The sequence below is a fragment of the Callionymus lyra genome, chromosome 1, assembly GCF_982586985.1.
Source record: "Callionymus lyra chromosome 1, fCalLyr1.hap1.1, whole genome shotgun sequence".
NCBI classification, from domain to species: Eukaryota; Metazoa; Chordata; class Actinopteri; order Syngnathiformes; family Callionymidae; genus Callionymus; species Callionymus lyra.
This window is the reverse complement of record NC_141818.1, coordinates 2130263-2146832: the sequence shown is the minus strand read 5'-3', so window position 1 is coordinate 2146832 and position 16570 is coordinate 2130263. Positions and strand designations below refer to the sequence as shown.

Here is a 16570-nt window from a genome sequence, read left to right as displayed (position 1 = left end):
TACTACTTCCACTTATACTTATACTACTACTAGTACTACTTTTACTTCTAATCCTACTACTACTTTTACTACTAATTCCACTACTACTTCTATTAATACTTCTACTTCTACTACTAATTCCACTACTACTTCTACTACTACTTATTCCACTACTACTTCCACTAATACTTATTCTACTACTTATTCCACTACTACTTCCACTAATACTTCTACTACTAATACTACTTCTTATTCCACTACTACTTCCACTAATACTTCTACTACTAATACTACTTCTTATTCCACTACTACTTCCATGAATACTTCTACTACTAATGCTACTACTAATTCCGCTACTACTTCCACTAATACCTCTACTACTAATTCCACTACTACTTCCACTAATACTTCTATTACTAATTTCACAACTACTTCCACAGCACAGCAGGGTCAGCATTTGCATTTTCTTCTGGAAATGCATTTTTTAGTTCCCACTCCGAGCTGCACTTCAGGAAAACGTTCAGGAACAGCAGGAGCTAACATCTAAAGTCAGGCACCTTTGATGCACTCGTGTCTGTGTGTAATGTTGTTGTGTTATCCTTGTGTGTTTCTACTGGGCACTTCCCAAAAGAAGAAGGGATGGACTCGGGAAGAAAGAAAAGAGAATCTGTATGAAAAAATGTTAAAGAATTGATGTTGCTTTTATAGTCTTATGACAATAAACATGTAGTCACGCTTGCTGCGGCTCACAAGGAGCTGGAAGGAATGTGTCCAGTTAAGGTTTTCGTTTTGTCGAGAAATGACAGTTTGTGCGTTAAGATACAGTGACCTCACCAAGATATGTTTCCACGTGCAGGCTGTTATGCTGCACTCACTGACTCATACGGAAAACCGCTTTTTGCTGGCTGCCTCCAGCAACAAATGAACAAACTGTTTGTGTTCAAGTGTGTCGTCATCTGAGCTACGGAATAAAAAGCCAGCAAGGAGAGAGGAACATCAGTGGTTTGGGATGTGAGAAGCGCCTCCACTCCTTGCTGGTGGTAAAATCTGGATCCTGATTGTTATTCTAACACTTGTCTCTGTTCTCATTCCGATTGTCCGGGAGAAAATCCATCAAACCAATATTTGGGAAAAAAAAACCTTTGTGAAGAGAGAATGATGGATCGTTCTGTCTTGATAACTGACACAAGGTCAGATCTGGTTCATTTGTGGCCACATGTGTGCTTTGATCTGCAGTAGAAACCAAAAATAGAATCAGGAAGTGAGCCTCAATGACGACAACGAGGTTCCACCAAACTGATGCTTTCTATAGATTTTTCTAGACTATAGATATATTCAACAGCAACTGTATCACCGTATTTTTTTTTATTAAATATAAATAAAATAATTGATTTGTTTTGGCTTCTAAATCAAACTTTATTTAACTATAGTTATTTTATGCTTTATATTGCAATAAAATGTGTATAATTGTATTTACCTACAATTAACATTAAAATATTGACAGAGTTTGTTCATTTTTGTGTCGCAATTAAACTTCAGGCGCTAGATGGCAGCACTCATTACGTGCTCCGCAGCTAAAGGAACAATGAAATCTATCAGAAATGCAAGCGATGACTGAGGATGAGAGGATACAGTCGGCTTCAGCCGCTTTTAAAGCTGATGTTTAGAAAGTGATTTAATTTAAGCGAGAAGTGTTTGATTCTCGCTCAAGAACAACCTTTAGGAAATGTGTCGAGTCCTACTACACACTACACACTACACATCTACACAAACACTTCATGTCACGAGACTCTTGTAAGAAAATATCACAATATTCTTCTCCACTATACTGTATTGATAAAGTACTTTACCTTTTATTTCAGTGACCGAAACATGCAGTCGCTCTGTCTCGCGCTGCTAAACGAACATTGAAGTCCCAACGATGACTGAGGACGAGAGGATACAGTCGACTCCATATTTTGGTTTAAAAACAAATGAAAGCAGTTACGACTTCGTCACGAGTCATGTTGTCTGTAAATACTACAACACCAGAGTCAAGTACTGGACAATACTACACATATATCCTTGTTACTACACTATCACAAAACCAGAGTCAAGTACTCCACAATACTATAAATATATCCTTGGTAATACAGTATCGCCATATATAGCGTATCGTTTCCACTTTATCACTATTTGTATCGTATCACCAGATTATTGCCAATACCCAGCCCTAGTAACTAGAACTGTTATAAACTAGCTAAACTAGCATATAGAGGTTAACTTTTCATTTTACTTAAATTCAAATACATTCTAAAAGTTCCTTATTTATAATGTATGTTGAATAACAATTATTTTGTTAAATTACTACATTAACTATGTGTTACGAGGTCATTAGCATTAGCCACACTGAAACTATCTTTTGTTATTAGTTAGTGGAGACCTTGGCTCCTGCAAGGGTTTGAGCGATGTCAATTGAAATCTGGGTTTGTCACTAAAAGCAGCAGCATCGTAAATAGTTATATTTATACAAAAAAAACATTCTTAAATATAAAAAAACAAAACAATGTATACTCTTTATGTATGCTAACCAACCTGTAAGCTAAAGCTAATGCTTTGAGCTAGTGAGGTCAAAGTTCATACTCACAGGAAGTGTACCTTGATGGGTCAAACTTTTATGGGTCAAACTTTCTTCTCCACGAACCAAACAAATCTCTTCAAGAGGAAGAACATCTTGACTGTGGATCACACATATTTTTAATATAAAATATTTGATTCAGTGTTTAATAATGGAACATACGTGAATATATCGACGTCATCTCGTCCGCGCGGACATTTTGAAAAACACCAGATGCGACTGTTGGATTTAAAGAGTCAGACAAACACCAGGAATAAAAAAAGTCACCATCAGACACTTTTGATCTTCCGCATCATCCTGCGGCTCCATCTGTTGACCCGCCGCTGACCTCTGTGACGTAACTTCCGTGAATCTCAAATCCGCTCCATTACTCAGTGGTTTGTTAGATAACTGCAATAACAGGAATTCTAGGAATGATGTAAGAGAATCCGACACGTGACGTCGAGCGAGAAGATGACGCGAATGTTGACTTAATAAGTTTCATATATAGTGACGTTTGAGCGACGGTTTGTAGGCGAGTGAGGAGGTGGCACCACCTGGAGGCTGGATGCTGCAAGTGCACTTTATTAATAAAAAAAGGGAAGATCGCGAAACCTCTTTTTAAACTTATAGAATTTATGTAATTATAAATTTAGCGCGAGAGTTCATGTGATTCCTAACCAGTCATGTTACCTGACGGATTTAAAAAAATAAAAATTTGTTCAATAAATGTGAAATGTTTTTCTTGTTGATACACATACCTTTCGTAGAACCATTACAAGCCTTTTAGTATTCAAACTCTAGAATTAATTTTTACCCAAATTCATCCTGCTTTAAAACCTAGAAAATTCTACCATGACACAATACGATGCACAAGTACAGTGTAAACTAATATTAAACCCAGAGGCATCCATGACCACCCGATGAACCCGTCAAGAGTCAGAAAAGTACAACGCAAGTCCAAGTGACTTTCATTTTCATTTATTTTGGACTGACTTGACGAATACAAAAACATGGAGGGAGTTGAACCACAGCAAGTATTTACAAATGTGTATCTACAAAAACGGATGATGATTATGATGAACTGAGGACCGGTCGGGAGGCGAGACCAGGTGCTGCGACTTTATCGAACTAGGAAACAGTCGTCCCAACAGAAGATCTCGACACACTCTTGGGTGGTGGGGGTCAGGATCACGTTAAGAAGCCTCCTCGTCGATCTTGGGCGCCAGGTAATATTTAACGTGTCCCATGTCTGCGATCTTGTACTCCACCACTAGGAGGAATGAAGGCGATTAGACAACGGTTTATACGATTGAAAACTGCCGAGTCAGCGGGTCTTACCGAGGGGGATGTCAGCCGACATGCTCAGGGTGACGGTTTTAGAAAGAGGCGTGGCCTTGGTGAAGAAGTTCAGGTAGTTGAGGGCGAAGATGAGCTGGACCGGCTCGTTCATCTCGATGGTCACCTGTGAGACGACGACGAAGAAGAAGGTCAAACCACCGTCGCGGGTCAATCTAAATCATCTTCTGAACTCACCGCCTCCTCCTCCTTGTCCACGTTGCTGGTCTGAGACAGCTTGACGTTGCCGGTGCCGAGCTCGCCGGTGGCAGAGAACTTCACTCCGTCCTTGGCGCAGGAGATCATGACGGCGTCGCCGATCTGAGACAGATCTCTGCAGATCCGGGCGAACTCGCCCGAGGGCATCTTCACCACACAGCTGTACTCTTGCTCCTACAGACACAAGCACTGTGAGAGGCGGGAAAAAAGGAAAGAGGACCAAAATACAGAACAGATCTTACAGGAATTCCGAGCTGCTCCACGTCCAAGTCCATCAGCTTCATCTCGTAGTCGGAGACCTTCTCCTGGTCTGTTGAGGAGGACGAGGGATGAGTACAACATCAGCACCACTGATCCGTTAAGAGTCTGTTGATGAACTTACTGAGCGTCTCAAAGACCAGAGCCAGCGTGTCTGCGTTGTCTTCTGCTCTGAGGGTGATGGTGTCCTCGTTCCCGGCACACTTGAGGATCTTTGACATGCTGCGGGGCAAAGAAACAAAGACAGATTTTAAGAAAAGAGGACGATAGTTTGAAAAAATGGACTGTGAAAAAATGGATACGCCAATAAATCCTGTTTTTTTTATATTCACAATATTATTGTTAGTTTTTTAACGTGGACATTCAAGTCATATTTTATTAACATAGATCCTTTATAGACATCTTAATTAATTCATTTTTTTAGCTGCAATAAACATGCAAATCTTCACAGCATTTTGTTCATTTTTGACTGAGGATGAGAGGATACAGGGACTCCAGCAACTTTTAAAGCTGCTGTTTGGACATATTTTGGTTTAAAAACAAATGAAAGCAATTACGACTTCGTCAAGAGTCATGTGGTCTGTAAATACTACAACACCAGAGTCAAGTACTCGACAATACTACAAGTATATACTCGTTACTACAGTATCACTATATATCATATCATTGACCCTGTATTATGATATCCAGATTCTTGGCAATACACTAAAAAAGTGAAACGTCCACATTGTAATGACAAAAAAAACTTTTTCAAACTATAAATGGTTAAAGATTTGTGTTTTGGTCCATACGTCAAAATCTCGTAAAAAGTTTTAAAATAAATTTTGTTGATAATACAATGCATGTTTTATTGTAAAAACAAAAAACAATTTAGTCTCTGTCTACACGATAACAGTAACACGCCGCACAACCGGAAGTAGATATTCCCGGGTTCAATGCTGGGTTCCCGCCAAACCGTGGCCCGGGAAATTTTGGCGCTAAGGTGACGTCACGCACAATGACACTGGGCTACTTGGTCGCTGTCAAATAGAACAGTTTTATTCGAGCAACATTTGATCAAGTCGATAGATTTTTAACAAGGATTTAGATCCGGGCGCGGGAAGGAAGGAGTTAAATAAATAAAGCACGAGAGCCGCAGACTTGCCCGGGCAAACCTCTCCAAGATGGCGTCATCTTTTGTCAACTTTACACAAAAACTAACAACTTTTTGACACCAACACGAGACTAACAACAACGTTATTTATATTATGCACTATAATAACTTAACTAGGTTATTCGAGTTGTGACGCAGGTTAAAAAGTTAGCACTGACATCAGCCAAGCTAGCGACGCGCTCAAGGCTACAGTAAAAGTCTATGGAAGAAGAGATGGTCGCACCTGCTCAGGTTGACCCCCATGGCGAGGTTCCTGTCGCACCGGTACGAGTCGAAGCCGTCGCTGCGGAGGGTGAGCTGGACCAGAGAGACGTGAGACGAGTCCATGCTCTGCAGCGAGATCCCGGACGAGCTGACGTCCCAGCAGGCCTCCGTGATCAGATCCTTCAGCGCCTCCAGGACCTTCTTCAGGATGGACCCCTGGACCAGACGTGCCTCGAACATGGTGGATGGTGGAGAAGTTGTGTTTGTGTTTGAGCTACAAGTGAGGATCTGGCGTCACTTCCTGGCGCAGAGAGAGTCGAAGCAGGAGGTTCTCGAGTCTTGTGGGTGCTGAAGAAGGTTTTCTGAGGGACGTCAACAAGACCCGGCGATCGAGAGGTTTGAGCAGTTTGCCCGCCAATGTCACATTATAATGCTTCTGCGTAATTACGTCACATCCGTAGTCACGTTCATGCTTCCTTTTCCGCTTACATACAGGAAGTGAGGACCGCCCAGGTCGGCCATGTTTGGAAGGTCAATACGAGTTTTAGCGATTCAAACATTCGATTTAATTATTATTTTTAAAATCATTTTTGTATTAATAAACAATTACCAGTTAATACTCGCGCTATTATGAGGTTGTTTTTTAAAAAAAACAAACAAGTAATATCGCTCACATTTTACGTTAATAATATATCCAAGAAATTAATTTACACTTTATTGGTACATATTTTAAACTTTTTATTTTAAATCACGCCACAAAAACGAAATGTTCCAATTCAACAGGAATGAGGAATCTTTTTTTAAAGCAAATTGGCAAATTCCTTTTGCTAATTTAACTACGGGCTGAAAACGTCCCTGGTCTGTTTACTATACGCTTTTAAAGGTCCATGTATCACATTTAGAAAACATTTTACTCGTCAAGAAATAGTTACCAAGTACGAATAAAATTTATTTACATATCTAGCTGCAGAGGCAGATGATTGAGACAGAAATTTGATGACAAACTTCCGCCCTGAACTAACTTCCGGTCTGAAACGACTCGCAACATCTCAGTTCCTCTTTGTCACGTAACCATGTTATTAAAGAGTATATAGTTGAGGATCATGATGGTTTTGATGTGCAGAGAGAGAGAGAGAGAGAGTGAAAAGAATAGAACATATTTTTCAATTATTGAAATAACTTCCTCTTGGCTTTAAAACCTGTTGCTCATTTGAATCAAGACAAGAACCAGTTCATCGTATTTGTTTTATTGGCAACAGTAACTGACACGTCAGCTGAACTCGCTCTGAAACTTGAGTAAAAAAAAGTCGGGCAGCAGAAGGAAATGCATAGTTCCATCAATCAGAGTTGTGGGTTCGAAACCCAAGCGGAGCCAGAACTGCAGTTAAAGTGGCAGCGAACGCTTAGAGGTTGTTGTTCAGGACGTAGCTGGTTGCCATGGCGACGACCGGCGCTCCGGTCGGCACTCCCGGGAAAGGCCCGCTGGACCCGGCGATGTCGATGTGGGAGTAACGCAGCGGAGCGTCGGAGTCCACGCCGTGCTGCCAGGAAACAACGGTTAGGATCGTGTCGTGGAGACGGACGGATGACGAGTCTACCTTGTGCAGCCCGGAGGCCATGATGAGGAACGCCGCCGGGGACTGGTGTCCTCGGGGGGTCATCGTGGACGGAAGGTTGTTGGCCTGGAGGATGTCCTCGTACTCGGATTTACCCTTGTGGAAGTCGTAGTCTTCTCTCCGGATGTTGGAGATCTCGAAGACGTCGCCCAGAAGATCTCCGGCTGGAAAAGAACGAGTGAGTCAAGGTGTGTTTTGGAGATCCGATGATATACTGTGATACTGTATTAACAAGTATATATGTGTGGTATTGTCGAGTACTTGACTCTGGTGTTGTGATAGTGTAGTAACAAATATATACAGTATGTGTAGTATTGTCCAGTACTTGACTCTGGTGTTGTGATAGTGTAGTAACAAGTATATATATCTAGTATTGTCAAGTACTTGATTCTGGTGTTGTGATAGTGTAGTAACAAGTATATATGTGTAGTATTGTCCAGTACTTGACTCTGGTGTTGTAGTATTTACAGACCACATGACTCTTGACAAAGTCGTAACTGCTTTCATTTGTTTTCAAACCAAAATATGTCCAAACATCAGCTTTAAAAGCTGCTGGACTCACTGTATCCTCTCGTCCTCAGTCATCAACAGGCTTTCATTGTATCTTTAGCTGTGAGGGATGTAATGCCATCCGGTGGCCCGAAGTTTGATTGTGACACAAAAATTGGTAAACACTGTGAATATTTTATGTTATAATGTGTAATAAAGTGATTTTTTTTTTTTTTTAATATAAACCACAAAATAACTTTGTTACGAATAAAATTTGATTTGAAAGTCAACAAAAACAAAATAATATTGCACCATATTTATGCATCGAATATTCTCCCCCCCCCTGTGAGTGACATCTTTGTAAAACATCGAAGTGCATCAAAAGTATCAACCTGTCTGCCACTGCTGAGCGTTGCCGGAGCGATGAGCAGGTCCGTTGTCCATGATGATCTGAGGAGAGACGAGTCAGTGGAAGAACATTCTCGTGGCGTCAGCTGCTCACAGAGTAGTTTGGTCCCATGGCTCGGATGGCGTGACCAGTCAAGGTGGCGATGGTGAACAACTCTGGGGCGACTTCTTTCACCGCCTGTCGAGTCAGAAGATAATATAAAAAATGTAATCAAAATTATGCATTTTTATTTTATCTTTAAGATTTATTATAAGACAGCGTCTGAAACCTTTACAACTATTTGACTATAAGACCCATCGGATTATAACTCAAGACTCTAGCGGGGGGTAACGCTCCGGACTCTAACTCTAGCGGGGGGTAACGCTCCGGACTCTAACTTTAGCGGGGGGTAACGCTCCGGACTCTAACTCTAGCGGAGGGTAACGCTCCGGACTCTAACTTTAGCGGGGGGTAACGCTCCGGACTCTAACTCTAGCGGAGGGTAACGCTCCGGACTCTAACTTTAGCGGGGGGTAACGCTCCGGACTCTAACTCTAGCGGGGGGTAACGCTCCGGACTCTAACTTTAGCGGAGGGTAACGCTCCGGACTCTAACTTTAGCGGGGGGTAACGCTCCGGACTCTAACTTTAGCGGGGGGTAACGCTCCGGACTCTAACTTTAGCGGGGGGTAACGCTCCGGACTCTAACTCTAGCGGAGGGTAACGCTCCGGACTCTAACTTTAGCGGGGGGGTAACGCTCCGGACTCTAACTCTAGCGGAGGGTAACGCTCCGGACTCTAACTTTAGCGGGGGGTAACGCTCCGGACTCTAACTCTAGCGGGGGGTAACGCTCCGGACTCTAACTTTAGCGGAGGGTAACGCTCCGGACTCTAACTTTAGCGGGGGGTAACGCTCCGGACTCTAACTTTAGCGGGGGGTAACGCTCCGGACTCTAACTTTAGCGGGGGGTAACGCTCCGGACTCTAACTTTAGCGGGGGGGTAACGCTCCGGACTCCAACTCTAGCGGAGGGTAACGCTCCGGACTCCAACTTTAGCGGGGGGTAACGCTCCGGACTCTAACTTTAGCGGGGGGTAACGCTCCGGACTCTAACTTTAGCGGGGGGTAACGCTCCGGACTCTAACTTTAGCGGGGGGTAACGCTCCGGACTCTAACTCTAGCAGGGGGGTAACGCTCCGGACTCTAACTTTAGCGGAGGGTAACGCTCCGGACTCTAACTCTAGCGGAGGGTAACGCTCCGGACTCTAACTTTAGCGGAGGGTAACGCTCCGGACTCTAACTTTAGCGGAGGGTAACGCTCCGGACTCTAACTTTAGCGGAGGGTAACGCTCCGGACTCTAACTTTAGCGGAGGGTAACGCTCCGGACTCTAACTTTAGCGGAGGGTAACGCTCCGGACTCTAACTTTAGCGGAGGGTAACGCTCCGGACTCTAACTTTAGCGGAGGGTAACGCTCCGGACTCTAACTTTAGCGGGGGGTAACGCTCCGGACTCTAACTTTAGCGGAGGGTAACGCTCCGGACTCTAACTTTAGCGGAGGGTAACGCTCCGGACTCTAACTTTAGCGGAGGGTAACGCTCCGGACTCTAACTTTAGCGGAGGGTAACGCTCCGGACTCTAACTTTAGCGGGGGGTAACGCTCCGGACTCTAACTCTAGCGGAGGGTAACGCTCCCGACTCTAACTTTAGCGGGGGGGTAACGCTCCCGACTCTAACTTTAGCGGGGGGTAACGCTCCGGACTCTAACTCTAGCGGAGGGTAACGCTCCGGACTCTAACTTTAGCGGGGGGGTAACGCTCCCGACTCTAACTTTAGCAGGGGGGTAACGCTCCGGACTCTAACTTTAGCAGGGGGGTAACGCTCCGGACTCTAACTCTAGCGGAGGGTAACGCTCCGGACTCTAACTTTAGCGGAGGGTAACGCTCCGGACTCTAACTTTAGCGGAGGGTAACGCTCCGGACTCTAACTTTAGCGGAGGGTAACGCTCCGGACTCTAACTTTAGCGGAGGGTAACGCTCCGGACTCTAACTTTAGCGGGGGGGTAACGCTCCCGACTCTAACTTTAGCGGGGGGTAACGCTCCGGACTCTAACTCTAGCGGAGGGTAACGCTCCGGACTCTAACTTTAGCGGAGGGTAACGCTCCGGACTCTAACTTTAGCGGAGGGTAACGCTCCGGACTCTAACTTTAGCGGAGGGTAACGCTCCGGACTCTAACTTTAGCGGAGGGTAACGCTCCGGACTCTAACTTTGGCGGGGGGGTAACGCTCCGGACTCTAACTTTAGCGGAGGGTAACGCTCCGGACTCTAACTTTAGCGGAGGGTAACGCTCCGGACTCTAACTTTAGCGGAGGGTAACGCTCCGGACTCTAACTTTAGCGGAGGGTAACGCTCCGGACTCTAACTTTAGCGGAGGGTAACGCTCCGGACTCTAACTTTAGCGGAGGGTAACGCTCCGGACTCTAACTTTAGCGGAGGGTAACGCTCCGGACTCTAACTTTAGCGGAGGGTAACGCTCCGGACTCTAACTTTAGCGGGGGGTAACGCTCCGGACTCTAACTTTAGCGGGGGGGTAACGCTCCCGACTCTAACTTTAGCGGGGGGGTAACGCTCCGGACTCTAACTTTAGCGGGGGGTAACGCTCCGGACTCTAACTTTAGCGGGGGGGTAACGCTCCGGACTCTAACTTTAGCGGGGGGGTAACGCTCCGGACTCTAACTTTAGCGGGGGGGTAACGCTCCGGACTCTAACTTTAGCGGGGGGGTAACGCTCCGGACTCTAACTTTAGCGGAGGGTAACGCTCCGGACTCTAACTTTAGCGGAGGGTAACGCTCCGGACTCTAACTTTAGCGGGGGGTAACGCTCCGGACTCTAACTTTAGCGGGGGGGTAACGCTCCCGACTCTAACTTTAGCGGGGGGGTAACGCTCCGGACTCTAACTTTAGCGGGGGGTAACGCTCCGGACTCTAACTTTAGCGGGGGGGTAACGCTCCGGACTCTAACTTTAGCGGGGGGGTAACGCTCCGGACTCTAACTTTAGCGGGGGGGTAACGCTCCGGACTCTAACTTTAGCGGGGGGTAACGCTCCGGACTCTAACTTTAGCGGGGGGTAACGCTCCGGACTCTAACTCTAGCGGGGGTGAGTGTCGTGTAACACATTAAATCAGTTCAAGTGTTTTAATGGATTTTAAATGCCCCTTCTAGTACTAAAACTACGGTAGCCGAGTAGAGGTTAATGAAACCAGTTCAGGTCTGACCTTCTCCTTCATCTCACACAGCAGGTCCACCATCGCCATGCGGCCCTCGGCATCGGTGTTTCCCACCCGGACCCTGCGACCGGCGCGAGACACCAGCAGCTCGTCGGCCACGTAGCAGTCTGAGAAGAAGAAGAAGAAGAGCGTGATCCTGACCCTGCATCCACACGTCCATGACCTTCATGACTCACCTGAGCCCACGCTGTTCCTCACCATCGCCATGGCGCCCACCACCTTCAGGTGTGGCGGCTTCAGCTTGGCCAGGACCTGGAGGGAGAGACGAGTCGTGACCGGATGAAAGGATGGATTTAAAAGAGGAGAAGTTTACCTGGAAGAACCCGGCGACAGCAGCAGCTCCACACTTGTCTCGGTGCATCCCTGCCATCACTCCTCCGGCCTTGATGTCGGCGCCGCCGGTGTCATAGGTGATGCCCTGGAGACGACTTAAATGTTACTTAATGTTTGACAAGATAAACAGGAAGCTGAATGTTTTTTAAAAACCTTTTCAAGATCGTCCATGTAAAGTCTGTTTCTTTATTATTCGTCCAAAAAATAAGTTGCTTCAATTTAAAACATTTTTTTTAAATGTAATGTAAAGAACACATTTTTGGGATTTAATAATAAAATACCTATAATATGGCCCAAGACACTAAAATGAGTATTTCAAACACTTAATTGAAAATATTCTTTGATTTTTAAAACTGTATTTCTCGTCCAAGAAGCCATTTTGATTAAAATATTGTTCAAGTCATTTCTTTTGAACAACATTGACGTTTTGATCCAAGTAACTTTATCTTTATTCAATAATTATTTATTTTCTTGAGTGTGATCTAAAAAGAATTCTTGATTGAAGCAACTTTTTAAAATATATATTCATGATTAAAGCACATTTTACATCGATTTTGATTCAAGCAATTTTTATTTTTTATTTTATACTTTTTCTTTTATTGAAAATTGTTTTCTCTATTCAAGAACAATTTTCTATGATTTAAAATGTAGATTTTTTTATTTAAGAAACACCTTTTATTAATTTTATTTTTTAATCAAAACATGTTTTTCTGTCATTGAACAAATGTCTTTAGTTTAAAAAAATACTTCTTGATTAAAGAAACGAGTCCAAACATCTCCAGGAAGTCGTACCTTGCCCACCAGCATGAGGGTCTTCTGGACCGGTCCCTCCCCGCAGTACTGCAGCTTGATGACTCGGGCCTGGTGTCGAGGAACCGCTGCGGGAGAAGAAGCAGGATACATCAGGTTGAAGGTTCAGATCCGTTTCGTGGCGACGGCTTCTTACTGTGGGCACATCGGTCGACGGCCGCCAGGCAAGGATACTCTTTCTCCAGCACCTTCCGGTCGCTCACCACCTCCACCTGCGAGAAGACTCGGGTCACACCGTGGAAACGTGTCCTCTGGGGATCCTCACCTTCACGGGACTGTCCTTGAAGAGATCCTGGACGTAGTCGGCGACACGAGGGGCCGCCATGCGCTCGGGGTCCGAGCCGCCGATGTCGCGACAGGCCAGTCTGAGTCCAGAGAGAGAGAGAAGTCCGTCGGTGAAGCAGATGGTTCTGGACCATCGTTCCCGAGACTCACCTGCCGCTCTCCAGGGCGTCGGCCAGCTCCACCAGTCTGGACCCCTGAGCCTCCTGAGACACCCACAGTCCAAGGACACTCGCCTTGAGGGTCTTGGACTTCACCGAGGCCTCGCGACACTCCAGAGGCTTTTTGTAGAAGAAGAAGAGATGAAGGTCACGACTCTTTGTTTCTCTCTAAACAGTGCAGGAGTCTGGTTCTCTGCAGGTTTCTGCTTCCAACGGGTGAAGCTGAACTACACCCTCTGAGACCCTCATTCACCTCAAACACACATTTCTACAGTCGAGACTCTTGTCCAGATTCATTTAGAAGAGAAAACATTATTAATGTGCAGAACATGAAATAAAAGCTCAAGAATTTACTTTTGTATAAAACGTAATGAAATGATAAATGAAATAAAAGGGGGGAAAAAAAGAGAATATTCAGGCGTTTTATAAATTATGTTGTAAGTTTAACGAATTGTACTTCACACTGAGTTTTTACACTTTCAAAATACATCTCAAGTAATAGTGTAAGTAATAAATGAAAAACATTGTGATTTTTCTTTCAAGAAAATGTTGAAATTCAACAGGACTGTATTTTGCTTACAAATGATTTTTAAAGTTCTTTTAAGTTGTTGGATTAAAAAAGAACTTACCGCCACTAGATGGCAGTGGTCATTACATCCTCTGCAGCTAAAGGAACATTGAAATCGATGACTGAGGACGAGAGGATACAGTGACTGCAGCAGCTTTTAAAGCTGATGTGTGGACATATTTTGGTTTGAAAACAAATGAAAGCAAGAGTCATGTGGTCTGTAAATACTACAACACCAGAGTCGAGTACTCGACAATACTACAAATATATAATTGTTACTACAGTATCACGATACATCATATTGTTGCTCCTGTATCGTGATACGCATGTTCAGGATCTTGCCAGTAAACCAACTCACCATGTAGAGCGCGTGAAGAGCGCCCAGTGCAGCCACCAGAGTGCTGGTCTTGTAGTCCTTGTGTGTGGGACAGACCAGCAGGGGGCGCTGCATGCCAGCTTTCAAAGCCCTGTGAGAGTCAAGCATCACGAGAGCAACTTCAGAAAACCCTCATAAATTCCATCTTTGTTAAAAATTAAATGTTTCAAGTTCGTGTTTAAGACATTAAATCAACAATCCGAGCTCCGACCTCTTCACGCCGCAGACGGCCGCGTCACTGAAGCGTCGCACGTCATCGTAGTCTCGGTTCACCGGGCCGGTGGGGGCGAACACCAGGCGGTTGCCGGGGAGACCGGGGACCTTCAGGACCACGACCTCGTCGCTCAGACTGTCGTCCACCTGGAGGTAGAGACGTGTTGATGTTCGTCAAAATAGTGACTCATCCGTACGACACAAAGGTTTTGATACGGACGTGTTTATGGCGAGTTATAAATATTTCTCTTGAGTAACTTCAGTGTAAAACTACTCGTCTGCAGACTCAGCAATCGTCTCCAACATCTCACTTCTCGTTCTCCAAAGATCCAACTATTGAGTTGTAATATGAAACTGGTGCAGTTGTTCAATACATTTCACTTGAAAACGCCATTTAACTGATCATGTTATTGTTGTGAATAATATAGATAAAGAAAAGTGTGGTTAACAAATGAAAGGTAAAAAAAGTAAAAAAAAATACTTTGGGTTCAAAAAAAGAAAAAGTCTTCAAAATGTTGGGTTCAGTTGCTAATAAAGTGTCAGGAAAACGACTTCCTCTTTAAAAACACGGCTACATTAAAATGAACAAACATTTTTGCCTTTAACTAAACTAAAAAATGCTAAATTACTCGGAGTAGAAAATTAGTCAGTTTCGGGTGATTACTCCAAGTATCTCCTCAAGGAAGAAATACCAACATATAAAACAACATCAGCTGTTTTGCTAATAAGGAAGTGGTTTTCACGACACTTTCATCGCCACTGAAGGCATCTTTGATATTCCTGGGGAATAATTTTTCTTTTGTAATCTGTCGGGAATAGGCTTCCATACATAATGAAGATTTCATAAAAAGAAAAAATAACAGGTAAAATAAAAGGAGAACATCTCGAAAATCATCTCCTAAAACATGAATCCAAATTTCAAACATTTTTAAACCAAACTTTCCTTCATTTCACTGGTAAACATTATGGACTTAAAAGTATAATTTTGATACAATATCTGGCTTTTACAAAGACACGGTTTCTTCGTTGAGATTGAGACTCAGTTGGGGGGGTCTTACGGCGCTGTAGTCCTGCAGAGGATCCTTCAGAACCTTGAGCTCGGCAGGCAAACCGTCATGTCTGTCGGTCACCAAGACGATGCCATCGAAACTAGGAGAGAAAAGGAAGCGAAGGTCACGAGCGGCTCTGGGAAGAAAAAAATAGGAAGTGACCGCGAGCGAGTCTCACTTCTGGTTGTTCACGTCGGTGGTCCACTCCAGAGGCTGGACGCTGAAACACACAGAGAAAAACTCATGACTCAGCAGCTCGGTCAGCAGTTGTCACTTCTGTCTGCAGATAATCCCGCCGGTCAAAGTGCAGAGACTCTGGAAGACCTTTGAGATCTTCAGTCGGGTTTTATGGAGTCGATCTGGCTTTTAAATGAAGAGTCAAGAAACATTTTATCTTCTGCTGCAGATTATTTTTCTTCTTCACTGCCAACATAGATGACAGTGTTCAGGGCATGACGTCATCATTGATGGACAGTAGTTTGTCCAGAGATCTCTCTGCAACTTTAGTTTAGTTTTATTTGTTTCTCATCAACCTGTCAAACGTGTTAACTTCAATTAAATGAGGTCATAATGACTTCCTCATTCAAATGAAACAATAACAGGAATTTGTCACATAATCATGTCAATCATAAAACAAATGAAAGTAAAATTAAACAAAGCTTTGTCACAGAAACGGCGATGAAATAATAGAAAAATACGAAGAAGAAAATGGAGAAAAAAAGAAACACTAACGCGAGCTACAAGCTATGAGTGTATTAATGCTAACTATCGATTATTTATTGATTTGATTTAAACAAGTGAACTTAAGAGTCAAGAGTCGTCTTTGCAAACGATGGATTCTTCACTTAAAAGCGTCATTTTAAAGAAAGATGAAGCAGAGAATCCACGAAGATAAGCGACATTTAAAGGTGTTACAGGTGTTAACTGTCGCTCGGACTCACCTGGTGCTCATTGTTGCTCCTTCCGTGGGTTCCTGGGACTGAACGAGCAGAGGATCCGCGCACACGCTTCTTTCCGGCTGGTCACCTGACCCGTTAGCTTGATTGCGCGATGCCTTCACGGCCGGACTCGACGGTCGGACCGATAAATGAATACATGTCCAATTTCTAAAATAACATTTTAATATTTTTAAATATACAAACACACGATGTTACCTTTGATTTTAAGACGGATAGTAATGTTTTTTAGTATATAAATCTAAGAAGTGTCGTCATCCGAGTGCTAACAATTTTAGTTCCGTTTGTCTTTGAAT

General features: G+C 43.9%; 3 protein-coding genes across 3 annotated transcripts in view; all 3 read right to left on the bottom strand.

Moving 5' to 3' along the window:
* Positions 1-2878, bottom strand: part of LOC148087376 (calsenilin-like) — a 125032-nt gene extending 122154 nt beyond the window's left edge. The window contains exons 1-2 of the mRNA XM_087787786.1: positions 2759-2878; positions 2606-2696 (exon numbers count right to left, since the gene is read on the bottom strand). The gene's annotated coding sequence lies outside the window, so the exon portion shown is untranslated. The remainder of the gene's footprint in view (positions 1-2605; positions 2697-2758) is intronic.
* A 662-nt stretch (positions 2879-3540) lies between these two features.
* On the bottom strand, positions 3541-6159 carry pcna (proliferating cell nuclear antigen). The gene is made up of 6 exons (XM_087787560.1): positions 5767-6159; positions 4515-4612; positions 4375-4442; positions 4112-4306; positions 3917-4040; positions 3541-3848 (listed from the first exon to the last, which is right to left on the bottom strand). The coding sequence occupies exons 1-6, from the start codon at positions 5985-5987 to the stop codon at positions 3772-3774; spliced, it is 783 nt and encodes a 260-aa protein (XP_087643686.1). The 5' UTR covers positions 5988-6159; the 3' UTR covers positions 3541-3771.
* An 819-nt stretch (positions 6160-6978) lies between these two features.
* On the bottom strand, positions 6979-16363 carry LOC148087374 (putative aminopeptidase W07G4.4). The gene is made up of 16 exons (XM_087787547.1): positions 16260-16363; positions 15497-15538; positions 15328-15418; positions 14268-14416; positions 14039-14147; positions 13105-13232; positions 12935-13034; positions 12806-12881; positions 12652-12737; positions 11840-11944; positions 11703-11778; positions 11515-11633; positions 8355-8438; positions 8245-8302; positions 7346-7527; positions 6979-7288 (listed from the first exon to the last, which is right to left on the bottom strand). The coding sequence occupies exons 1-16, from the start codon at positions 16268-16270 to the stop codon at positions 7151-7153; spliced, it is 1554 nt and encodes a 517-aa protein (XP_087643673.1). The 5' UTR covers positions 16271-16363; the 3' UTR covers positions 6979-7150.
* Positions 16364-16570: the final 207 nt, after the last annotated feature.